The following is a 24,891-nucleotide window of genomic DNA, read 5'->3' on the forward strand; positions in this document are numbered from 1 at the left end:
ACGCGACATCCTGCACTGGGGTGGGGGGAGGGTTAGGGGCTAGAGGCCGGCGCCACCCTGTCACTTCCTGCCTTGCGACGCCGGGTCCACCCTGCGTCCACCCAGTCCCGGCCAAGTCTGTCTGTCCACCTGTGAGATAGGTGCAGAACCTCGAGAATGGGGTTTGTGGATCGGCGAGCCTGCGTTGGAGGTCTCCAGTTTTCCACCTGAGAAGTGGGGCAGCCACATCCCTCCCTGGCCCTGGAGCCCGTTCCCGGCCTGGAGCCCAGCCGTGTCGCCTGACACGCCCAGCGCCCCCAGCACCCCCGCAGGCCCCTCGGCCTGTGTCTCGGCTGAGGGTGATGGAGGGTGTCGGGCCACTCACTGCCAAGGCTGAGCTGACCCTGTGTCGGTCGTCCCGGACCAGCACCACCCACTTCACAGAACAGGAAACTGAGGCACAGAGTGGAGGGCCTGGTCACCCCACTCGGCAGCCAGAGGGGCTTTTCCCAGCAGTCTGAGCACTGAGCGCCCGTGTCCCCATCACCCCAGCAAAGCCCCGGCCCCTCGCGCCCCTCCGCTCCAGCCCAGGGCCCTCCCGCGGCTTGCTGAGGGACAGCCCCCCGCAGCCACGTGAGCAGGAGGCAGATAAAGCAAGGGAGGCTCAGGTGGTGGCAAAAGCAAGATAACCACCCCCAGCCTCCAAGTGCACGGATGGGCAAACAGGAAATTCTTGTTTGTGGCTAACGAGCATTTTTGTCTGGGCTGCTAAGAAACTCCTTGCTGGTCAGTGGGGTCATGTTGCTGACCTGGCCGAGCTGGGTGTGTGTCTGGGAGGTGGAGGGTCCTTCAGCCACCCTGCAGGGACAGCAGAGCCCTTGGGAGCCAGGCAGCAACCCCCCTCCCCGGCGCCCGACCCTCTCCCCAGCCTGCCAGCATGGAAGATGGGGGGAGAAGGCCCCTCATGGCCACCCCTAACCCGCAGAGAGGGACCTGGCTTGGGGATGTGTTCATGTGGGGAGGGCCCCACCAGGGCCACGTCCCCAGGCGTGACTGGGCCCCGAGAAGGTCACGTTGCTGGAAGGCCCCACCTGGGCAACAGCACGCCGATTCCCAGCCTGTCCCAGGGGCCCGGGGGCGGCGTCCAGCCCAAGGCCGAGGGGCCCAGGCTATAAAGCAACCGTCTGCCCGCAGGGCCCCCGGGGAGGACCTTTGCCCCTTTAACGGTGTCTGCTCAGGCCCCCTCCTGCCACCCAGGCAGCTCCAAAGTCCGTAGGGCGCCACCTGAGGCGGCCGCCGTCCTTACGCGGCAGAGAGGAACCAGAATTAGGAAACATCAAGGAAGGAAGCCATGAGCCCGTGGTTCGGGCCGTGAGCTCCAGGCCACTGAGGAAGAGGAGGCAGAGAGACGCCCAAGGACAGGGAGGCGTTTAGAGCAGCTTCCCAACACGGCTCACGGGAAGCCAGAAACGTGTCCCCTACAGCCGCAAGCCAGTGCCAGACGCCCAGGACCAGACGTGCTCAGAGCAGGTCTGCGACGAGACGGACAGGACGAGCAGGAGCCAGGGGGCGACAGCACCTACCCGCAGGCCGGGTGGGCCCCGGACCCCCAGTGCTTCACATTCATCTACTTTTCCCTGAATTTTGAAAAAAATATTTATGGGAGTGAGAGTCACATCACACAGAATTCACCATTTCACAGCGAGTGTTTCAGCGGCATCCAGTGCACCCACCGCCTCTGCGTGGTTCCAGAACATTCCATCACTCCGGACAAGCCCCGTCCCCATCAGCAGTCCCCTCCCCAGCCCCCGGCCCCCGCGAGCCCCCTGCCCCTCCGTGGAGGAGCCTGTTCTGGGCGTGTCACACACGTGGACTCACACGCCGTGGGGCCTTGTGTGTCTGGTTCCCTCCCTGAGCATCGGGGGCTCTGGGTCTGTCCCTGGGGCAGCGCGTGTGGGCGCCATGCTTGTGTTTGGGGCCCAGGGACGCTCCCGCGGGTGGGGGACATGTTCTGTTTGTCCATCCACCCGTGGATGGACGCTGGGGTTGCCTCCACCATTTGGCTGTTTTTATGAATCCTGCTGCTAGAACAGGAGGTATCGGCTCACCCATCTTTATACCCTTGGGGTTTGGGATAAGAATTGATTCATTGTGGGGCGCCTGGGTGGCGCAGTTGTTAAGCGTCTGCCTTCGGCTCAGGGCTTGATACCGGCGTTATGGGATCAAGCCCCACATCAGGCTCCTCCGCTATGAGCCTGCTTCTTCCTCTCCCACTCCCCCTGCTTGTGTTCCCTCTCTCGCTGGCTGTCTCTATCTCTGTCAAATAAATAAATAAAATCTTAAAAAAAAAAAAAAAGAATTGATTCATTGTAACTTCTGACAGCAGAGCGAAGCAGGGAGAAGGCGGCATGGCTGTTTGCACCCCCATCCCCCAGAAAGCACCTGAGAGCAGCCAGGACAGTAAGCCAGATGCCACTTCCTCCTTGCAGCCTGCCAGGGCTGGAGGGTCTGAGGACCTTTCGTCTTTACACCCAGATGCCACGGGGTCCCCTGCTCTAAAGCTGACCATGGCTCCCTACTGCTCTCAGGGGCAAGCCCAGACTTCCTGTCTTCCAGGCCTCAGCGGCTGCTCCCGTGTCACCTCCACCTCCTCTCCCCCCATCCCTAGCTCTGCTCCAGCCACCCCAGTCCCCGTGCCGTGCGCCCGCCAGCTCTCGCCTCAGGGCCTGTGCACTTGCTGGGCTCTCCAGCTGGAGCCCTTCTGCACCCTTGGCCTCTGCAATCCTGCAGCCCGGCCTGACCCCGGCCTGGGCAGCACGTCCAGAAAGGCCCCCTGCACCCTCACGGGGCATACAAGTGCTTATTCTGGGATGGTTCCTTTCCTGTCTGCTCCCCACCCAGACGAGAGCCCCCAGGGGCCGAACTGGGGGCTGTGGCTGCTGGTATACAGCAGGCGCTCACTAACGAAGGAAGGAAGGATAGAAGGCTCACTCAGGCTCTCGCCTCCTTGGCCCGTCCTCCATCCCAGCTCAGCCCCAATGTCCCCCTCCCCGCAGCTCCTGCCCCCACGGCCCCCGTCCCATCCCCCTCATAAACCCCTCCCGACTGAGATGACTCAGCACAGCCGTTGCTGGAGCCCCAGGTGGGCCGGGAACAGAGTCCCTGGGGGCCGCCCCAGCCTCCCCCATTCACAGAAACACCCACAGCTGCCAGAGGCCAGGCAGGCGGGGCGCCCCCCCCCCCCGCCTCCCCCAACTCCTCCGGCCCACCGTGCACTTGGGGAAACTGAGGCGGGCATTTGTGGCGTGCCAACAACCTAAGTGCTTTATCTATGTTTTCTCGCAGCTGCACGAGGCGGGGGCAGACGTCCAGAGCGCGCGGGCCTCACCCGAGGTCACACAGCCCCGAAATGGCAAAGCTCTGGTCTCACCCCCTCCCCACAGTGACCTCAGAGCAAACTGATGGATGAAGCAAGTCAGACGGAGCTCCGTGGGGGCCTCGGGAGAAGGCGGGTTGGGGTGGAGCCCTCCCTGTCTGCGCTGAGCCTCAGTTTACCTGTCACAGGAGGCAGGGACAACGTGATCAGGAAGTGGAGGCTGGTGGCCAGGCCTCGGTGCCGCCAGGACTCAGGCCCTCAGAGGGCCCAGCTGGGCACGTGGGGGGTCTGGCTTCGGAGGAAACGTTCTGTCCCGGAAACTCCCAGGACTCCGCGTGGAAGGTGGAAGCCGTGCGGGAGGGGCACGGGCCCACGCGGCGCAGGTCGGCCAGGACAACCCATTTTGCAGCCATTACGGAGCACCTCCTGCAGGTCCGTGCTGGATGCCGAGGACGCAGCGTGCCCAGCAGAGCCCCAGGCCAGTGGGGGCACAGCAGAAATCCAAGGAGGGCACTAGCGTCGGCATACAGGAGGGGCTTAAGCAACGTCTATGCAACCTCACGCCCTTCCCACAAGCTGCCCTCCTGGCGCACCTGACCCCTGGGGCACCCGCCGGGTGCCTTTCATTTCCCGTCAGCACAGGCTCAGCCTCCTCCACACAGATGTGGCAGCCCGCCGGGCTTGCAGGAGATTGGGGAAGTGATTCTGGGCAGGGCAGAGACATCTGTCCGCTCGGCCACACAGCCCCGGCCGGCCATGTGTCCCTCTCTGAAAAGACGCAGCACCCCACCCATGACAGATATTAATAAAAAGCTCCAGAAACGAGTCACAAAGCCCAACACGGAGCTGAAGCTTAAAGGTGCTGCTTTCCGGATGATGGCGAGGACCGGGCAAGCGCCTGACGCCAGACTGCTGCCCCGTGTGACTGGGGCCGCCCCGGGGCCGCATTATTGTCCCCCGGGAAGTGGGCGAGGGCGCCTGCAGCATCCAGGTGGGACATGCAGGACATCGCTGAGGGGGCAGGGGAGGAACCACTGCGGTGGCCGGAAAGGCTGGTGGTCCCCCAGCCCCGTGTCACAGCTGGGGAACCTGAGGCCCCCAGGGGGACGCCAACAGGTCCCGTGTGGAGAGTGCACCCAGGCTGGAAAGCGGCAGAGGGACAATGCTAGGTCAAGGCGAGGAAGCAGGAAGCAGGTGGCCCACGCAGCCGACGACACGAGGATCTGGACGGTGGGACCCCTCAGCCACGGGCCCGGCCCAGAGCACACAGACCACTGTCCAGGTGGGAGCCACGTCGGGGGCAGACAAGACTGAGATAAGACTGCAGAGGAGCACCAGTACCCGGGACGGAGCCCTCGGTTTCCCTGGACGGAGCCCTCGGTTTCCCTGGACGGACTCGGGTGCTCTAGGCTACGAGGCGCCTCTCAGGGTTGGGGCGCCAGCCTGCCCGAAAGCCCCCGCACTCTCTGGGCAAGCCAAAGATCCAGAATCTTCTCCCTGAACCTCAAGCCATTACAAATCTGCTCCTGCACACGGTCTTGGGGCATTTCGTACAGGGGTCCCCACACGAAACCGTCCCGTCACTCCCGCCTGGCTGCCGGCGTGCAGTGGCCGTGGGCTCCAGGGCTGTGGCTGGGGCCTGGCACCCGGGAACTTACATCCCGTCGCGGGGTTTTCTCGGAAAGGGAGCATCTGTCTGTGCCTGCACACACACCCTGAGCAGCCCCGGAAGGTGCCGGGGACTCCCCAAGGCGGGACGTGCTCAGAAAGACCTGTCCGGCTGGGGAGCGAGCTCCCTACCCCTCCCTGCGTGGGCTCTCTGAACAGAGGCGCAGCCAGAGCGCCGTCCCGGTCCCGCCACCGCGGGCCAGCCTGCATGTGCTGCAGGAGGCAAGGGGGCTACTCCCCGCCCCCCACCCTCTGCCCAGCAGTCAAGAGAAAGGAACCGTGGGCGCCCCGCCAGGCACACCCCCGGGAGCCTCTGCCGGTCCCCCAGCTGAGGGCACGGGGACGGGATCTGCTCTGTGGGGGCCAGCAGCCTGAGGGCACCACCAAAGCCTACCTCCAGAACATCCCCCTCTCTGTGGGGAGCCGGGAGCCGGACACGGTGGGGCAGCCCCAGACAGCACGCGGCTGGTACCTGCCCCACCCTGCCACCCCTCTGCCCCGACACCCGTGAGTGGTCATTAACTATGGCAACAACCAGCACTCACTCGAACACTGCCCCTGTTTTACAGATGGGGAAACTGAGGCTCAGAGGGAGGGCCCTCCAGCCCCAGTGGGGGTAGCAGAGACCTGAGTGGCTTCCGACCCCACGTCCCTTCCCAGGGTCGGCCATCCCATCAGCAAGCACATGGACTGTCCCTGGGCACTCAGGCAGGGGACACCTGCCACTCCTTGGCAGCTGGCAGCTGAGGAGAGAGGATGGCCAAGGACGTGGGCGGGGGGAGATGCAGGCACGGAGCAACCAGAGACTCGGGGAGCAGATCCCAGGGACTGGGGTCCAGGCCCAGCCCGAGTCCCGGGGAAACATCTGTGTCGCTGGTCACAAAGGAGGTGGGGGGAAAGTGAGGAACACACGAGGCAGGGTAGCAGCCCCCCCCCTCGGTCCTCCATGGCAGGCCCTTGGGGCTGGGGGTGCCCCCGGGCAGGTGCCTCACAAGCCCAGAAGACCCACATTTGCAGCAATGGGCTCAGCAGCCGTACTCAGGGTAGAGGTTAGGAGGCAGAGCCTAACAGGGCAAGGGACACTCAAAGACCCCTCTCGGTGGGCAGACCGCGACACAGCTTGACCAGGAACAGGGGCCCATGGCCACTACCCGCCACTCCAGCCCAGACAGAGACGCAAGACCCACCCCCATGGAGAATCCCACCTGGAGAACAACCCCAAGACCCGTGGCCCCATCCAGACGCACCCACACGGCCCCCTACCTGGACCTCTACCAGGCCACGGCTGCCGCACAGACCCGCCTACCCCCGTCTGGGCACATGCGGACCCTCCCCACGCACCCGTGGCCCTCCCCACGGTTCGGCAGGCCACGCCACCCTGACGTGGTCCCCCAGCGCATGCACCGACACACCCGTCCAAGCAGACACACAAACACAGACACACCCTTGCTCGCTGGCAGATAATGGCCCCAGACAGCCCGCCCTCGCCACTGTGCCGGCCCAGCCCACTGGGCCCCACCCCCTCACCCCCACGCCACAGATCGGCCGCCTCTGCCCGCTGTTCACAGATGCGTCCCAGGGCCCACAGGAGAGGCCGGTGCCCAGGAAGGACCCGGCTCAGGCAGGCTCGTGGGTGCACAGCCCAGCCTTTCTGCCCTAAGCTGGTCCCGTGAGCCCCCTCGGTGGGACCGTCAGAGTCCCTGGTCCCAAGCCCATCCCCAAAGGAGGGTCTACAGAAGGCTGGGGCTGGGGCCGGGGCCTCCGTGTCCTGTGCCCGTCAGGCCCTCGGCTCCCTGAGGTCTGCCTGTGGGCCTCTCTTCACACCTGTCACCAGATTCAAGGCCCAGGCTACTCAGGGGGAGTCCATCGTAACTAATGACACCCGTGAAGACCCCATCCCCAAACAAAGCCACGTCTGACGTCTGGGCAGACACCTCGCGGCACATTTCTTCCTGGAATGTGGGTTTTTATTGTCTGGGAGGGGAGGAGTGTGTCCCTGAGGTGCCAGGCCTGGGCCTGCAGGGGTGGTGGGCGGTGCGGACTCTGTGCCTCCCCCCACCCCCCCAGCCCCACAAGACCCCTGCCAGCCCTGACCGCGGGCCGCGTCCCTGCGCTGGGGACTTCAATAGGCAGACTGGTTACCGTTTAACCCCGTGACCCCCAATTGTCCTCTGTCCGCGTGCAGCCTGGTGAGCGGAGAAGGGGCGGGCCGTACCCCGCCCTCCGCGCGTGCCCACCCACCAGCCCGCACCCCCAGCTGCTCCCCTGACCCAGCTCGGAGCACAGCCCAGCGGGGTGACCGGCGTCCGTCTGTCAACGGGGTCACGGGGCGGCTGCAAGCAGCCGGGAGGACGCCCCTCCACGTCGCCGTCAGGGGGCGCCGGCCCTGGGGGTCCAAACACTTGGGGAGTAGAGGGTGTCTGATTCAGGCAGGGAAACTAAGGCACAGAGTGGGTCAAACCCTGCCCAGCATCCCCCTGATGGCGCCTGTCGGTCAGAGACAGGGCACAGCTGCCCAGGAGCCCGCAGTGCAGGGGGACGGCGGGGAGAAGGGACCAAGCCTGGCCCTGCTCACAACTCCAGCTCCTGGTGGGCGGGGGAGATGGGGAGGGGGGGGGCATCGGCCACGGGCAGGCAGGTCCGGGGCCAACCCATTCAAACCGCTGACCAGACGACGTGACTTTCTGGCTAATGGTTAATGGGTCCCCCCTTGACCTCACGCTTCACCAGGCAAGGTGAGCCCATGGGGCAGGGGGCGGGCACACAGACGCACGTGGGAGCCCAGCCACGCACATACACTCACACACGTCACAATGCACAGCCGCAGGGGACTGTCACCCTGTCACACGTGGGTACAGGGAACGTACGAACAGTGGGCACCACACACGCTAGGATACGTGGCCCAGACTTCCTCCAGCGTATCCGACCCCAGGACATACACCCACACATCCCTGAGTGGCAGGGACGCACCGACAGTCTTCTAAGATGACAGCTGCACGTAACAGACGCTGCAGAGGCGTTCGCGGCCCCAGAACGTGCAGGCGGACGCACACGGGAGAGCCACGGCATCAGCACACGCGTGGCTTACACGCCCACAGGGCCTGGCCCAGCTGGACACAGACCCTGGCAGCCGCAGGGCCCTGGACACGGACCCCTTCCCTCCCCCAGCTCACGGGCACCACGCACCTGCCCACCACACCCCCACACGCACGTCAGCGGGCTGGACCCCATGTGGCTCACGCACGCTCATCCCCTGACGGGACGCGCATGTGGACACTGCCCGCCGGGCACCACTCCCTCCGGTGGCTGCGTGTGTTATTAGAAAGCGTGGGGCGGGCCAGGCACTTGGCAGCAGCCACTAGGGTGGGGAGCGGATGGTGGGCGTGGGGCCAGGCCCCGGCGGCCGTGACCCCACGGTGGTGACTGGGCGGCTGGTGGCGGCACAGGGGCCAGATAAGGTTCTTCCGGCTGAGTCAGTGCGGTTCCCAGGGCTGGCACGGGCAGAGGCACGGTGCCAGGGGCTGGCGGGCGAGCACCCTCCCCGTGCCCGCCACGGCCCGCTGGCTCTGCGCCAGCAGCCACAGCGGCTTTGATGAGGCAGGCGCTGTCCCAGGCGGGGTGGGCTGAGTTCCCAGGGGCTTCCCGACACCCTCCCCACCCCCCAGCGGACGGCCCCGGCTGCTGGTGCTCCAGGAAGATGCCCGGCGCCAGGGCTGGCCCCCAGGACACACGGGGCCTGGCCCGCAGCCCACTCTGTCCCAAGCACACCAGACGGATGTCACCGGGTTCAGGATCTGGTATCTGACCTCTAAACCTTTGCCCAGGCCATGCCCTCTGCTCAGAACACCTTCTTCCAGCAAAAAAATTCTCATCCTTCTCCCCTGGCCCTGCAGGCCTAGCCTCTTCCAGTCCTGCCCGGACCACAGGCTCTAGAAGGCTCCTCCCTCATCTCTCAGCTCCCCAGTTCCAAACCCTGCCAAGGCCCTCCTCTGAGCCCACCTTTCGTTTGCCCTGATGTCTGCGCCCCATATCCTTCCCACTTAATGTTCCAGCCACACTGTTCCAAGATGCAGACTCTACCCTTCCCTGGTCACCTGGCAGACTCTTACATGTCCTGCAAAGCCCCAGCCCCAAAGCCTGTTTCTCCTTCCTCTAGCCCAGCCCTGATCCCTCAGGGCTGGGAGTCTCTGCGTCTGGTGTGGCTCGCTGCAGCCTGGGGGCACTCCCAGGCAGGATGAAGAAACCACCTCCCCGCTCCTCCGAGCCCAGAGCCCCAGGAATTCCCAGCTGCACCTCCACCTCACACTGCCCGGGCAACTTTCGGGAGCCCGGAGATGTTCACGGCAGTGTTGTTTACAACAGGGAACAGGGAAACTGGCCAGCGTGTTGCTGTCGGCCCCACGAGGAAACCAGTCGCTAAAGAGAACCGGGGCACAGGGAGTGCTCAGCAGAGCGACGCCGAGAGAGGCGGGGAGTGGCAGCCAGCCTCGCGGCCCCGAACACCACACTCTCCACTTCCCCTCCTATGAGAATGGTACCAAGCGTTACTTCTGGAATCAAAAATGGACCCAAAAATGCATGTATGTGTTATTTCCCATGGCTAAAAAAACCTACGTGAGCCAAAAGGGCTAAAAAAACACCAAACTGGAACCCTAGCGTCTTGCGGAGAACACCTCTGAGGCCCCCAGTCTCACCTCCGCGTGGGCCGTGCCTGCCGTGCAGGAAAAGGACACCCGCGGGCATCGCATGGGCCCCGGGAGGCCTGGGGAGCGGAGGGAGGCCAGGCAGGGTCCACGGTGAGGACACAGGAAGTCAGCGTGCTCCCACCTAAGCGCCCGTGTGTGTCCAGGCCCCGGGTCCTGACACCCTGACGTGAGGCCCGGGACCCCAGTGCCCCCAACCCCTGCAGCCAGTGGGCCCCCGGGCCTGGGGCTCGCCCCCCACCCATCCGTCCACTCCTCCAGCGCACGCTAGGCCCAGTCCCAGCTCTGACACTGACTCTGTGTCGCTGCGGGCAGTCGCCTCAACCACCCCGCATCCGTGTCCGTCGGTGCGAGGGGAAGAGCCCTCACTGCCCTTCCCTGTGGCATCGGGGGCGTCCAGGGACACAGGTGAAGGCTCAGTCTGCTTCCTGCACAGTCAGGTGACCACCCTCCGCGACACCTGTCACCTCCACATCTCTGAGCTCACCGACACGTTACGCAGCAGATGGATATCACCTTGAAAACTGGGGGGAAATATGCCGCATTCAACGCAAATGAAAACCACAGCGACACCGCAGCCTCCACGGGGACTGGGGCAGCAAAGCCGTAATCACAGTGCTGGCGAGGCCACGGAGAAGCTGGAGCCCCGTGCGGCCACGGGACGGAAAACAGTACAGCGCTGAGGGAAGCAGTCCACGGGTCCCCAAGAGGCCAATCTCAGCGCTGCTGCCCGACCCGGCGGTTCCACTCCTGGCTACGTGCCCACGACAGCTGAAAACACTTGTCCACACAAAACACGTGCACACACGTTCACAGCGGCCCAAGGCGCAAACAACCCAAGTGTCCATCCACAGGTGAGTGAAGAAACACAGCGCGTCCCCTACACGCGGGAGCATCCCTCGGCCACGAGCAGGAGCGCGGCGCCCACCCGTGCTGCCCCGGGGACGGACCCGAGCCCACGACGCTTGGGGAGGGAACCAGACACAGAAGGCCCCACGGCGTGTGAGTCCACGTGTGTGACACGTCTAGAACAGGCTCCTCCACGGACGGGAAGGGGGCTCAAGGGGGTCGGGGGCTGGGGGGGTAACAGCTAAAAGATACATTTACGAAGGTTTACGTTTGAGGTGACAAAAAGACCCTAAGATAATGTGGCAACGGCTGCATAACTCCGTGAAGACACTAAAAACCACTGAACTGCACACTTTCAGTGGGTGAATGACGTGCTGTGTGAGTCTGAGCTCAATGAAGCTGTTGACAACAATCCCAAAGTTTGAGTTGTTAAGACCCAGGATCCTGACTCTTAAGCAGCCGAAGAGCTGAGGTTAAGACCTGCTGGCAGGGGGGGCGGGGGGCTGCCACTTTCTAGAGCCCAGGCACAGCTGTGCTGGTGACAGGAGGCCACCAGGATGTCACCAGGATGCCACGTCTGATGCCAGGAGGCTAAGATCCTAACCAGTGCCCGCGACACGCCTGATCCCCGGCCAGTGGTTCTAGGCGTGTTGGCCTCCATCCGTGCATGTCCCCAGGGTCCCACAGCAGTGAGGCTGCAGCATTTCAAAGCCAGGTTCCGCGGCCGTGAGCCCGCTGCTCCAGGTCCCTCCCCGGCCTGGCCGCCCGAGACCTGTAGCCTACGGCTATCGAGGGTTTGTAGGGGAAGTCGGCCCCAGGCCCTGCCAAGACTGGGGAGGAAGAGGCAGAGACGGTGCCAAGTGGGCGGCCGGCCGGCTGGGCTGCCACGTGCCAGGAAGGCTGTGGGGAAGGCGCCAGAGTCAACACGGCCCGACGTCTGCTGGGCCGCTGGGCCCAGGACACTGCTGACACTGGCCACACAGGTGCTTGGCCAGCTGGGCATGAAGGCAGCGCAGGCAGCTGGACCTGCCACGGATGGGCAGGAAGAAGATTCCAGCACTGCAGGGCAGGCCCCCCACCTGCCCACAACCTTCCTCGGCCCCCATTTTCTCAGAATCCAATCCTATCTCCTGCAGGGCCCAACCTGGCAGCATCTGGCCTTCACACACACGCCAATGTCAGTCCTGCCCCAGGGCCTTTGCCTGGACTACTTCCTCTGCCAGGCGCCCCGTCTGTCCGTCTGCAAGGCTCGACCCTCATGGCATATCCCGAGAGGCCTCTCCCCCCCACCCCAGCTAAAGATGCCAGACCCCATCTCCCTGACCGCCTCAGCACGACCTCCTCCACACCCAGGGCAGCTACGGCTCTAGTAGGTGCTCGATGAGATGCTGACTCTGGGGCTTTGGGGTTCCCTGACCCCTCTGGCTTCCGTCTCCCCACCCCGGGCATCCTAGACAGGGGCACAAGGGCTCCTGTGGCCCTTTGTTCGGACATGCCGAGGGGGCTTTGGGGTCTGGGCTTCTGACCCCGAGTCCCAGCCTGGCCTGCCCACCCAAACTCTGCCTCCCCATAGTGGCCGAGGCCACTGAGCAGGGCTGGGCGCTGGGGGGTCTTGACGAGCTCTGACCTCACAAGGAGTGTGCAGCCCGGCTGGGACCCTATAATGCTGGGGTATCTGTCAGGCTCCAGCCCCCCAGCCTGGGCCTCCCCGTAAATACTCAGTGAACAAGTAAATATAACTTGCCCACAGCGGCCCGTGTGTTATTTTGAACCAGAGCCAGGCGCTGGAGACCCTCCCCTCAGCGCTGTGGCTCGGGTGTCTCATCCGCCAAACGGGACGGGCAGGGACCCTTCCTCCTTCATGAAGGAGAGACATTTGGAGGCCGGGAGCAGGGTGGGGCCATTCCCCCCCCCCTCCGCACCCGTGCTCAGCCTGGGGGCCACAGGCCTGGGCGAGGCCTCCAGCAGGAGGGGTGTGTGGGGCGCCAGACACGCCCAGAGAGACGACGTCTGCTGGCTGTCACCCAGCTCTCGGCACTGCCCCACCCAAGCCAGACACCTGGGCAGCTCCCTGCATCCCGCCAGCTCACCTGCTGCCTCCGGGCACCCTCCCGCCCCCCACAGGAGCCCCAGCCCAGCCCCCCCAGCGTGTGTCCACCCCGTTTTCTACTTTATCTGTCTTCAGCCTGACTCAAAGCTCCGGGGGCTGCCGGAGCCACACGCTCCGTTCCCCAAGTGAGTCTCAGAGGGGAGGCCCGTGGTGCCAGGTCCCACATGCCGGCCGGGCCTCGAGTGCCCTCTAGGAGGGGCCCAGAGTCAGCTCTGGGAGACCAGCATCCAGAGGGGACTGCCCCGAGGCCCCACAGCCACCTCCCGGCTCTCACACGCCTGCCTTCCTACAGCCCATGGGGATCTAGAAGGCTCGGGCTACTGGGCTGCTGGGCTGGGGAGGCCAGGTCCCCGCTGGCCACTCCTGGAGGTCGGGGCAGGGCCCAGCTGGCCACGGACTGGAATGTGAGCCCGGCCGGACGCCATCTGGTTTCCATCTGCCCAGCCCAGCTCGGCCCAACTTCAAAGGGTCCCCCGCCCGGCCACTTCCTCTGCCCTGGCCGCCCGCAGGGAAGGCACCAGGACGGCCCTGCTTCCTCCCCGCCCCTCTGCAGTCCACACCAACGTGGCCACCCCCCCCCCCCGCCCCGCTCAACCAACTGCCGTGGCCTCTACGACCAGACTCCACGCCGGCGCCCCCGAGCCCCCAGCTCTGCGCGTGTGTCCTCACCCCTTGCCCACAGCCCCCGCTATGCCGGTCCAGTCGCATGGCCTCTGCCTGGGCACTTCCCTCAGCTCACAGTCCCGTTCCCGGCTGTCTCTCTATGGATCCTTCTGGCGCAGACACCACGCAGCCCCGAGCTTCTCCCTCCTGGCTCGGGTCCCCCCCTGGCTGGTGCAGGCCGGCTGTCGGACCCGGCAGCAGCGCGCCCCTACCCCACGGCCCCTGCGGCGACGCACGGCACACCTGCTTGAACTGCTCCTCGTAGGTCCAGTCCCCATGGTCAGGCGGCTGCAGCTGAAGTGCCACATGGGCAGCCCCTCCAGTGTGGGCCAGGCTGGCCCCCTGGCGCTCCTGGCCACCGAGGGCCCGGGGCCCGCTGTCGCCGCGGAAGGCCTGGGATGGCGGGGCCCTGCGGGGGATGGGGGGTGCAGGGCCCAGGCCGGAAGAGCCCGGGGGCCCCAGCCCCTCCTCATCCTCGTAGTCCCCCTCCTCCTCCTCTTCCTCCTCCTCCTCTTCCTCGTCGTCCTCCTCCTCGTCCTCCAGGTCTTCCTCCAGCTCCTCCTCCTCCTCCTCCTCCCATTTTGGCTTCCTGGGGCAGGCAGAGGGCACAGGTCAGGGGAGATGGCGCCAGCTCGCTCCAGCCCTGGGGCAGGGCCTGCTCCTCGCCAGGGCCTCGACTTCCTCCTCTCAGCGCAGGGAGAGTGGCCCCCACCTGCTGCAGGTGCCGTGAGGGGCGTGGGCCATACGCTACCCAGTTTTGTTTCCCATCAGCCCAGAGCCCCTGCACACCTGCCAACCCCCTCACGCCCTCTGCTGCGCTTGGCGGGCCTTGAAAATGCCTAGCCAGTGCCTGCCTCAGGGCCTTTGCTCTGGCTGTTCCTTCTGCCAGGCATGCTGTTCCCAGCCCCAGACACTTCCCCCTGCCATACCCCTCCTTTATGTCCTTGTCACAGCCCACAATCACCCTGCTTGTCTGCTTCCTGGACATCTTCCCAGAAGGATCCCCCTGGGGTCTTGCCCGCACTCAGCTGGAGGCCTGCAGGTGGAACACGTCCACGAGCCGGCCAACACGCGCTCCGCACAGTTCCCCCGGGGCCCCTGAGTCTGCTGGGGCCTCACCAGGCACTGGCTGCTGACCACACGGGGCTGGTCCGTTTAAATCAAGATGGAATAAAGCTACAAACCCAGACCCCCCACCACCTGTGAGCGGTGGCTTCTAGGCCGCATGATACGCGACCGCCCTCTCCAGAGTTCTAAAGGACTGAGCTGATCTCAGTGGTCAGCAGGAGGACAGGGTCTTGTCCTAGAGCTGCCCGGTATGCATCAAACGCTCCATCGATGCTTGTGCCCTGCGTAGCCCACGGACCCCCAACTCACAGGTCACCGTCGGAGCCCACGTCCTCGAAGTGCCCGTCGCCTTCCGCGTGTCCCAGTGCCTCCCTGCCTCGGCCAGGTGGGGCAGGCGAGCCTGGTGCCCCTTCCTGGGCCGTGTCCTCCTCCTCCAAGCTGGGGGGCCCATCCTCAGAGCCGCTGGGGCTGGCCGCGTGTCCGAGGCCCGCAGCCGCAGCCCGCATGGCGGCCAGCGCGGCCATCTGGGCCCGCTGCATCCGGGCCTTCTCCGGCTCTCTGTCCTCATCCGGGACGGCCCTGGCACGGGCAGGGGGGCCCGCAGGGAGTTCAGACGGCGGGGGCGGCGGGGGCGGCGGGGGCTGCCGGGCCTCCAGCTCCTGGCGTGCCCGCTGCTGCCGCTGCAGAAGGGTCTCCATCACAGCCTGCAGCTTCATGGCCCTGCGGGCCGGGCCGCCCCGGGCACCAGAGGTGGGCGGCAGGGGCGGCCCCTGCGGGGAGGGGGCCTGGCCGCACTGCAGTGTGGGGGCCTCAGGGGAGCCGGGACAGTGCAGGGTGGTGGGGCGTGGGGGCGGGGGCCGCCGCGTTCAGGCTGAGGGCATGCCAGCGCTGCCTCCTTCTCAGGCCAGGCACCGGGTAGCCACGGCTGGTGTGCGGCTCATTCACGGGTTTGCACAAACCTGGGGACAGCGAGAGAGACCATCAGACCACTCCTGGGCTCCTCGGCCCCATCCTCCCCACTGAGGTCAGAACACAGAGGCCGCTGGGAAAATCCCTCCCATCCATTCCCATCGGGGTGCAAACCGGGAGGTCTCCCTGGAGGTGGGAGACGGTGCTCTCCCCATCCGCCCCCCTCTGTCTGCCCTCCAGCAGGCTGGGAAGCGGGGTCAGCCTGCACTGAACTCCCAGGGTCTCGAGGTGACCCCCACCCTCAGGGCCACAAAGAAACATGCAGTTACTGAGCACACCTCCTGGGGAAGACCTTGGATTATTGCTTCATAAACAGAGCAGGGGGACTGGGCATTCCTGACCTCTGATTGGCTATAGCCAGGTACCAGACACCAGAGTCCAGATGGGTTCTGGGTTCCGGTTCCGAGTTATAGGCGCTGCTCACACCCCTGCTGCAGATGGGTCCAGGCAACCCCCCCCCACACTAACCAAAACGATGGCTGACCCAGACTAAGCGCTTCTTGTATACAGGGTCTGAGCTAACCTTTCTCCCTCGTGCTCCCACCTCATCCCTAAGCCTTAACCTCTCTGGGCCTCAGTTTCCCCATCTGCAAGATGGTGTCCTGACAGCGCCTACCTTTCTAGGCTCAAGCAGGCACACAGCAGGCACCCAGTCCACATTGGGGAAGGAGGCACTGGGCGGTCCCCACATTAGGCATAAGAAAAACTGAGGCCCGCACATGCACTGCTGGAGGGGGACACACAGCAGGTTCCAGGCCAGGCTGGGATGGGAACCAGGGTCTAGGTGACATCACAGCCTCCCTCGCCACCCCACGTGATCTCTGGGGGGGACTTCTCCTGCCCCTTGGGACCCCAAGTGGGGCCAACATCCCACGATGCAAGGAGCTATGCCCCAGCCTGGGGTCTCCTCAGACCACCACCAACCCTCACTGCCAGCATCTCAGGGAGTGACATCTGGAACCTGGCGTTGCTCGGCCCCACCAGGACAGAAGGACGCTGGTCCCACCCCAGCCCCCCACCCCAGCACCAGCCACACCCCCACCCGCCCAGGCCGCCAGTAAAACCAACCAGGCAGAACCCAACAGGCCCAGTGGTGACACCCCAGATAGTACCTCATAGGGATGGGGGACGGGGGACTGGAGATTGGGGGGCAGGAGGCTCCCCCTAACACAGCAAATGGACCCCTAAGCCACTCCTGGGGCAGACAGGGACACGAGCGGCCAGAGGGCAGAGGCTCCAGGCAGCTAGCTAGCTGATGCTCACTCACCGGGCTGGCCACCCTCCCAACTCCTCTGGTGACCCCCTCAGTGGAAACTGACCCCACTCAGGGGAATCTTGCAGTATGGACCCCCCACACCTCCCCAGTCAGGGGAGGGGCCCTGCAGAGCTACAAGGAGCTCAGTGGCCCTCTGCCTTCTCCCCAGACCCCCTAGAGCTTTCATCTGGACTGGTGAAAGGCACTGGGGGGGGGCGGATGGGTGGTCCCTGTGGGAAATGGGTATCCAGCAGGGGCAGGGGTCTCAGGGCACAAAGACCCTCGCAGAGGCCACAGGGCTGGAGAGTGACCAAATCAGTCTGTCCTTAGAGGCGGCAAAGTAGCACCCAGCCCCCCACTCTCCATCCCCTCCCAGGACTGGTGGTCACCCCCCCAACAGCCCTGAGAAGTGCTGAGGGGACATTTCACGCCCAGTGTCTAGTCTGGTCCACTGCCCCTCCCCCACATTTGACAACTTCAAGACAAGCCCCCCCTCCCCACGGAAACGCTCCAGGCAACGCCCCCCCTCCTCTTTGGGGGGCAGAAGGAAGAGGCCAGAGGAAGCCACTCCCCCCCAGCCTCCCACCCCCAGGCCTGCTGGGTTTAATGACCCTTCCGGGTCGCCCAGTGGGGGAGGGGAGCAGGGCAGGCCTCCACGTTGGGGCTGGTGGAGGGGGCAGGTGGGAACCCCAGAGCTCCCCTGGGCCGTGCTGGGGCCCCCATGGCCGCCATTAACCCTAAGCTGGCTACGCCCACCCCCTCCAGACCCCTCCCCCAAGAGCCCTTTGTCCTCGGCCCCTACCCCCACTTTATGACAACCCCAAGGGAGAGGCATTCCCAGGCCGGGACCAGGCAGGGGTGGGGGGTGCTGGGTGGTCGTTGGGACCTGCCTAGGGGGCCAGAGGGATCCAGGGCCACACCCTCCCCCCAATGCCTCCCGGAGAGAGAGGTCACCCGCTCGGGCCGGGGCCTTGCAAAACACGGTTATTTAAAGAGTTGTGCAAGGCTGGGGCCCGCGGGTGGCGAAAGGGGCCCCTCACTCCACGAAGGGAAGAGGGGGTGGGGTGGGGCAGAAAGCTGGGGAGGGGGCTAGGAGAGTCGGGAGGGGGGCAGCCCGGAGGAAGTGAGAAAAGAAAAACCGAAGAAAGAGAAGAAATAAGACGACAAAAACCCCAGTCCGGATTTCAAAGGCTTCTTGGAAAGCGACCGATTTGCATGGGTTGGGGGGGGGGCAACCCCTCCGGCCCGGGCGACTAAAAACGGAAGATTATTGACAAATCCGCCGCCTGGGGTCGGACGCCGAACGTTGGAGTTGACAAACGCGCGCTCCCCGCGCTTCCTGCGTCCGCTTTTGTGTCTGGGGGGCACTGACCGGGGGAGGGGGGCTTTTCCCGGGGATCCCCGCCAGCGCACTGGCGGCCCCGCCGAACCCACGCCCGGGCGCGGGGACGGTGCGGTCCCCCTCCAGGGGCCCTTTTCGGCTCCGGAGCCGGCACTTTATAAGTAAGCAGTCGGAGCTGGAGAGGGTCGCCAGGGGACTGCGCTCCCCACCCGGCGCTCCCGCTCCCCTCGGGACTCCGGAATAAAGCACCCGATTCCGGGGAGAAAAAATGAGATAAGAACCCAGAGTGCAGCCCCCCGCGCGCGCATAGAGACCATTTCCTTCCGCTGGGGGGTGGGGGGCAGCCTCACTCGCGACCCCCGATCGCCGACGCGCAATGTGGTAGGGGGTGAGGTCTCCGAGGGGGGTCGCAGAGAAAACCACCCCGACTCCGACCTGCTGGAGTCGCCTTCTCGGTCCTGAACCCCCACCACGTCCCTGCCCAACTTTGGAGACCCCCTCGTTGGCTTCCCGGGCGCACTGCGCCCACCCGGGACCGGAACCCGCGACTTAAAAGGCCAGCCTCCCCCCCGCCTCACCGCGCAGGGCCCGCTCCGGGGGCGCATGCCCTGCGCCTGGCGTCCGGCCCTGCCCCGGCCGCGCCTGGCCTCCGGCCCGGGCCGCGAGCTGCGCGCTGCTGGCTCCCGGCCGCCGCCGGGTTTGTGCCGCGCGCCGACTCACCGAGCCGCCAGCCGAGTCCGCGTCTACACCCCCATCCGACCCGATTGGTAAGAGTCTCCCCGCGCGCGGCCTCCCCCGCCCCTCCCCTCCCCCCGCCGGCGCGCTCACCGCCCCGCAGACAAATCACCGGGTGACAAATCGCTCTCAGATGCAAATACCTCGCCGGTGATTCAGCGCTGCAGCCCGGGACGCGGGGAGGGGTCTCGTGAGGCCCCCTCCCCCTTCCCGGACGCCCCCTAGCCCCCCGCACTCGGTCCGAAGACTCACCACCAGCCCAGGGGTGTTGGGGAGGGGGAGAGAGTGGCCAGAAATTTTCAGGTCACGGCCCCTTTAAATGATAATAAATAATAAAAAGGGAAGGGGAACAGCGCCGCGGGAGGCCCCGCCCCGTGCCTAGGGACGGTGGGCAAAGTGCGCGCCGAGGCCCCGAGCGCACAGGGCGCGGAGGGCGCGGGCGGGACTGGAGTGTCGGAGGGGGAGGGGAGGGGGGTTGGACCTCAGCCTGGGAGTGCTGCAGGGACCCAAGCCGGGTTGGGGACCCCTTCACCATCTTACCCGGCACCTAGAATGGGCCTGCCCTACCGAGCTCGGAGTTTCACCCCTGTCCCATAGACTAGCGACCTGGCTGTAGTGACTTCGCCCCCCCCCCCAGCAGAGCCTCCGTGGCCACATCTGTAAAATGGGGATTAAATACCGGGTAATGATTTGAGCAAAAAAAACGAGAAATGAGAGCAGGCTGGGGTCTCAGGAAGGGGACCAGGGCCCTGGGAAGGGGGCGCTGCAGGGTGGGGAGGTGTCTTGGACAGGGAATGGCTGCGGGGGGGGGGGGGGGCACTGCTCCCGCCCAAGCGTGTGGTGGTGGCGGAGTGCGTGCTGGTCCTTTGGAAGACTCCCTAGTGAAATCGAGACGACCCCTACCCCCCCAGGACTGTCACCCTCTAGGAGGATAGACAAGATTATCTCCTTGGTAATAATAATAATTTTCATATTCTGAGCCTGCTGTTGCCGTGTGCCCTTGCATGGTGTTCATATCTTTCTGTCTTAACGCCCCCATTTCAAAGAGGGAAACTGAGGCACAGAGTAGGGTGACAGGAAAGTGGGTGTGGGGGTATGGGCTCTGCGGGTCTGAGGCTCAGAGGCAATCCTCAGGGGCTAATTGCAGGGGCCCAGGCTCCAGCCCAGATAAGAGCCAAATGGGAACATGGGGGGGGGGGGCAGTTGACATGGGGGGGACACTTCTCAAGGGTCCCACCAGGTGGAGCTTGGGTCCCTGGTCCTCAGTGTTGGTTTCCTGTGCAGCCCCCTCCCTGTGCCCTAAGGCACACATCACTGACACCTTTTCAGGACATCAAGCCTCCCCGCAAATTGCAGGTTTCCTGCTCTGGGGGTGGGGGGGGGAGGTTCCCAAGCCAAGGGGATGGGTGCGGGGAAGCTACCCCCACCCCAGGGCTGGAGTCCTGCCCGCCAGCCCCAGGGCCTCCTCTAGCCTAACGGTAGCAGGTGGCAGAGGCCTCCACCTTTAGGCTATTAAACACCCAGCCCCAGCTGCCTGCCTCCCCCCCCTCCAGTGGGAGGGGCAGAGACATCTGTCCAAGGAGGGAAAAGTTTGGAGAGACCCAGGTGAGTTGGGTCCCCCATAAGGATCCAGGCCCCAGGACCCACTTCTCCAAAGTGCAGGAAAGCCTCTTGCCCACCAAAGAGTCAAACAGATCTGAATGCGCCCCTGCCCCACCCCAGGTTAGATGCGTGGGAGGGCCTCTCTATGCCTCAGTTTCCCCCCCTGTAAAATGAGTCCATGTTAATTCATTCCTTGTAGAGTTGTTTTGAGGATTGTTTCCTTCTGTTTAAAAGAAGGGGGGCACAGCGGGGGTACTCCGAAGGGCAGGTGGGGTGCTGCCCCTTCCCCATTTCCCAGAGGAAAGCTGTTGTCCATACTCCCCCAGAGGTGCCCAGCCCCCCCGATGGTGAGGGGCTGCAGGATTCCCAGCTGCCTCCAGTGAGGGGGATCCTATTTTTAGCCCCAGGGAGGGAGCTGGGAATTGATACACAGACTTGCTGGCTCCACTGGGAGTGGGCAGTAGGCCCAGGTTCCAGCTCAGTCCTGGCTATGTGATTTCCAGTTTGCACAGACCCCTCTCTGGTCTCTGTTTCTCAAGCTGGGAAATGGGTACAGAGACACAGGTCCTATAACGTTTCTTGGCCAGACCATGTTGCAGGGCTCCTGTGGGTTTTGGACACCCCTCCAGAAAAAACAGCTTGCTCTCTACTCAGGGTGGGGGTGGGGGTGGGGGCACCCTCTGAAAAATTCCCCCAAATCCCATACAGTCCACCTTCCCATGTTACTCCTCCTCAAACACATTCCCACATTGGGGCCTTTGCACTGGTGGTCCCCCTGGCTGGAGTCCCCTTTCCTGGTCACCCGATGGCTTGTGCCTTTTCCTGATGTAAACCAGAGCCTCAGCTCCTCAGGGTGTCCCTCCCTGACCTGTCAGGGTCAGGTGTGCCCCCCCATCATGTCACCCAGTGTTATCTTCATCCAGGCGCTTCTGTTTTGAAACGTCTTTATCCATTTAATCTACTCGACCTTGCTTAGAGCCGGATCTCCAACCTGAGGCTGTGCGTGGCACATAGTAGGGGCTCAATAAATGTTGGTTGGTTGGTTTAATGGAAGAATTCATGTGCTCCCTCCCTCACCCCTCAGGATTTTTGGTGTTGTCTGCACAGAGGTGGAGAGCAGATGGACCAATTCACCATCGTGATTTCCAGAAACAAAGCAAAGCAAGCCTGGAAGGGGGTGCTGGGTCCTCTGTCACCTGTCCCCGACCCCTCGCCTCCAGCTTGACTTGTCCCTGTGAGCCCTGGTCCACGAAAATGCAATTTTAGCAACTTTCAAAATAAGAAGAAAGAAGCAAATATACTAGTAAGGGATATGTCATAATACATTCAGCCTAAGTTACATTAGGTTTAAAAAAATTTTTTTTTAAGATTTGTATTTATTTGAGAGAGTGAGAGAGAGCATGGGGGGGAGGGGCAGAGGGAGCAACTCCCCTCTGAGCAGGGAGCCCGATGCGGGACTAGATCCCAGGATCCTGAGATCATGACCTGAGCCGAAGGCAGACGCGTGACCGACGGAGCCACCCAGACGTCCCTATACTAGTTTTTTAATCAACATACTTGTAAAATATCACATTTAGTACTTTTTTACGGACAAGATCCACGAGACAAAAGTGCCTAGGACCCGGGAAATTCATAATGCGGCTCTGCTTGACCCATTTTGCAGCGGGAAAACGTTTGGCCAGGGGCCCGGGTTGGGGTACACCTGAGCGACCCTCCCCCCAGGCGCCGGGGACTCCTTGGTGGGGTAGAGCCAGGAACCTCCATGGGGTGCGCGCACCGCCTGCCGGGCACCTGCGGGACTGCAATTGGGGGCGGGGCGGGGCCGGCACCGGTGCGCCTGGGCTCCCACAGGAGGTCGCCAGGTGGCGCCGTATCACCTGAAAACAAGATTCCTGGGTCAGACGGGGAAACTGAGGCCCGCAGAGTTCATTTTCTCTTCTGAGGCTCCTTTTGAATGCTCTACGGTAGAATTGCTAGATAAATACGGGATTCTCACTTAAATTTTAAGTGTGTCCCAAATATTGCACAGGACCTCCTTATATTAAAAAGGTTTTCAGGGGCTCTTGGGTGGCTCCGTGGGTGAAGTGTCTGCCTTTGGCGCAGGTCATGATCCCCGCGTCCTGGGATCAGTCCCGCATGGGGCTCCTTGCTCAGTGGGGAGTCTGCTTCTCCCGCTGCCTCAGCCTCTCCCCCTGCTTGTGCTCTCTCTCTCTCTCTCAAATAAGTAAATAAAATCTTTAAAAGTTTTTCATTGCTTATCTGAAATTTAAATTAGCCCCTTCCCCTATCCACCCAGACCTCCCCAGGGTGTATCCCTATCTAGTGGCCCTGGGGCGCATCCCACTCCCTCTCAGATTGTGCTGACATATGCCTGGTCCTGGCAGCCCCAAAAATAAGAACAGTCATAGTAATGAAATAATATACTGGAAAAATCTCCACCTACATTGGACCATGTCCCTCCTTGCTTAGAAGCCCCCATGGCTCCCATCACCATCAGGAAAGACCCAACTCATCCCTGCACCTGGCAATCTTCCCATTTCACCCTCCTCTGGCCCCACAGGCCTTCTGGCTGTTCCGTAAACCCACTAGACATTTCCTGCCTCGGGGCCTTTGCACTGCCCATGCTCTCCATCCCTTTTGCTCTTCCGCTATCTCCAAGCTGCATTCACATTTCAGAGACTCCCCTGCTCCAGGAAGCCTTCCTGGACTCACCCCCACCAAGGTCAGTCTCCCAGTGACTCACGTAGGGCACACAGGTCTCTTTCCTAACCCTCTTCACTGCGGTCACTTTGCATCTCTCCATGTAGTTTGCCCCTTCTGTCCACGACCAGACAGGGACTCTAGCAGTTGCTCCTTGTCCCTGCTGTAGCCCAGCCCCCAGTGCAGAGCTTGGCACACGGGAGGGGCTCTGAAAACAAGGTCCAGCTGAATGGGACACAACTCCTCTTCCTGGACCTCCCTTTCAACTCTTACTGTGTGTGTTTTTCTGAGCCGTGTAAATCCTGATACGAACTTCACCAGGTTTCCTCCAACAGCGACATTTTGCAAAATTATACTACGACATCACAACCAGAATATCGACATTGATGCAATCCACCCACCTTATTTGGATTTCCCCATTTTATGGGCCAGAGGGTTCCGTCATGAGAGTCTCTCATGTGTGCCCACCCTCCTGCCTCACCACCCCTACACCTTTACCCTGGCAGCCACTCCTCTCTTCTCTGTTCTCATAGTGTCCTCATCACAAGGGTGCTGTTAGATGGACTCACACATCACGTAACCTTTGGGGGGGGGGTTGCCTCTTTTTGTCCCACGTGATTCTGGGAGGTCCGTCACAGGGGCCATGTGTCTTCACAGGGTGTCCACGCCTGTTCACTGCTGAGTAGTGTCCGTGGTGCAGACGGATCCGTTTGCCCAACCGCTTACGAGCTGTAGGACACGAGAGCTGTTTCCAGCGTCGGCTGCCACGGGGAAAGCTGCTGGGAGCCTATGTGAACAGGTTTCGTGTAACAGGACTTTTCATTTCCCTGAGACAAAGACCTCAGGGCCCCCTCTTTACCTTCTTTTTTAAAAATTCATTTTCTGTAAAAATAAAATAAAATGAAATAAAGAAAAAAATTCATTTTTTTCCCCTGCAGAAATGGTGCCACTCCCTCTCCACACATCTTCTCTTTTAGCCCCCACAACACACTTGGTCATTTATCCCACCAATGTTTACTCAGCCCTACTGTGTGCGGGGCCCTGGGACACAGTGGGGACCGAGTGGGACAGGCATCCAGCAGGTACAACAGGAGGATGTCGGTGTTGTGATGGGGGCAGCAGGGGCCCCATGGATGAGAGGGTCCCAGGAGTGCTTCCCAGAGGAGTGAGCTCAGCTGGGACCTGATGGGCGAGTGAGGACAGCTGGCGCAACAGAGGGACCTGCGTGTGCAAAGGCCTGGGGGGCAAACGGATGCAGCGGCTCAAGCAGCTGCAGAGAGCCCAGAAGTGGGGCGGGGGCAGGGCTTGCGGGCAAAGGGGGAGAATTTCAGCCTCTTGTCCTGCCCAGTCTGGAGGCCAGTGTGGGAAGCAAGAACAAGCAAGATTCAGGGGCCCCCGGCTGGCTCAGTCAGCAGACTGCGTGATCCTTGATCTCAGGGTCATGAGTTTGAGCCCCACGTTGGCCATGGAGCCTACCTAAAAAAAAAAAAAAAAAAAAGGAACCAGTAAGCTTCAGGCTGATGTCAAAATGGCCCTATGTGTTGGCTTCTTGGTCTCACAGTAACGTCTCTGCCAAGGTGGATTGTGTGGAAGCCTGTGATGTCCCCAGATAATCTGGGAGGACCGGGCCCTCCCAGAGACGGGCGGTTGCCCTGCGGGGAGAGTAAGCCTCGGCCTGCAGGGCTATTGGAGGAAGGCTGAGCTAATTCCCCCGCACACAGCCACACCCAAGCGGCCTCTGGGTGGGACTCTGACAGCTCCCAGGATTCCGTGTGGAAAAGGCGATGTGGTGGGACTTCTGAGCCCAGGCCTCCAAGTCCTTGAAGTGTGGCCTCTAGAAGCTCTGCCAAGGGATGATCCGACTGCCCCAGA

At 63.1% G+C, this 24,891-nt stretch overlaps 1 protein-coding gene and 1 long non-coding RNA gene across 5 annotated transcripts in view; one reads left to right on the forward strand and one right to left on the reverse strand.

Annotated features, from left to right (window-relative positions):
- ARID3A (AT-rich interaction domain 3A) overlaps nt 1-19,034 on the reverse strand; it is a 32,701-nt gene extending 13,667 nt beyond the window's left edge. Inside the window, exons 1-3 of one of the 4 annotated variants that reach the window (XM_045800249.2) lie at nt 18,970-19,034; nt 14,726-15,375; nt 13,592-13,937 (exon numbers count right to left, since the gene is read on the reverse strand). In XM_045800249.2, coding sequence (XP_045656205.1) covers nt 13,592-13,937; nt 14,726-15,132 — 753 coding nt within the window. In that variant the 5' untranslated portion in view covers nt 15,133-15,375; nt 18,970-19,034. Of the gene's footprint in view, nt 1-13,591; nt 13,938-14,725; nt 15,376-18,560; nt 18,679-18,702; nt 18,802-18,860 lie in introns of those variants that run through there. The other 3 variants (XM_045800248.2, XM_045800247.2, XM_045800246.2) reach the window with 3 other exon arrangements.
- LOC123794049 (uncharacterized) lies at nt 18,615-23,873 on the forward strand. Its single transcript, XR_006780121.2, has 3 exons — nt 18,615-18,749; nt 21,404-21,622; nt 23,677-23,873. It is a non-coding gene; the product is annotated as an uncharacterized LOC123794049 (long non-coding RNA).
- The last annotated feature ends 1,018 nt before the right edge of the window (nt 23,874-24,891 follow it).

The sequence above is a fragment of the Ursus americanus genome, chromosome 14, assembly GCF_024610735.1.
Source record: "Ursus americanus isolate L20-20 chromosome 14, mUrsAme1.1.p, whole genome shotgun sequence".
In the NCBI taxonomy this organism is placed as follows: Eukaryota; Metazoa; Chordata; class Mammalia; order Carnivora; family Ursidae; genus Ursus; species Ursus americanus.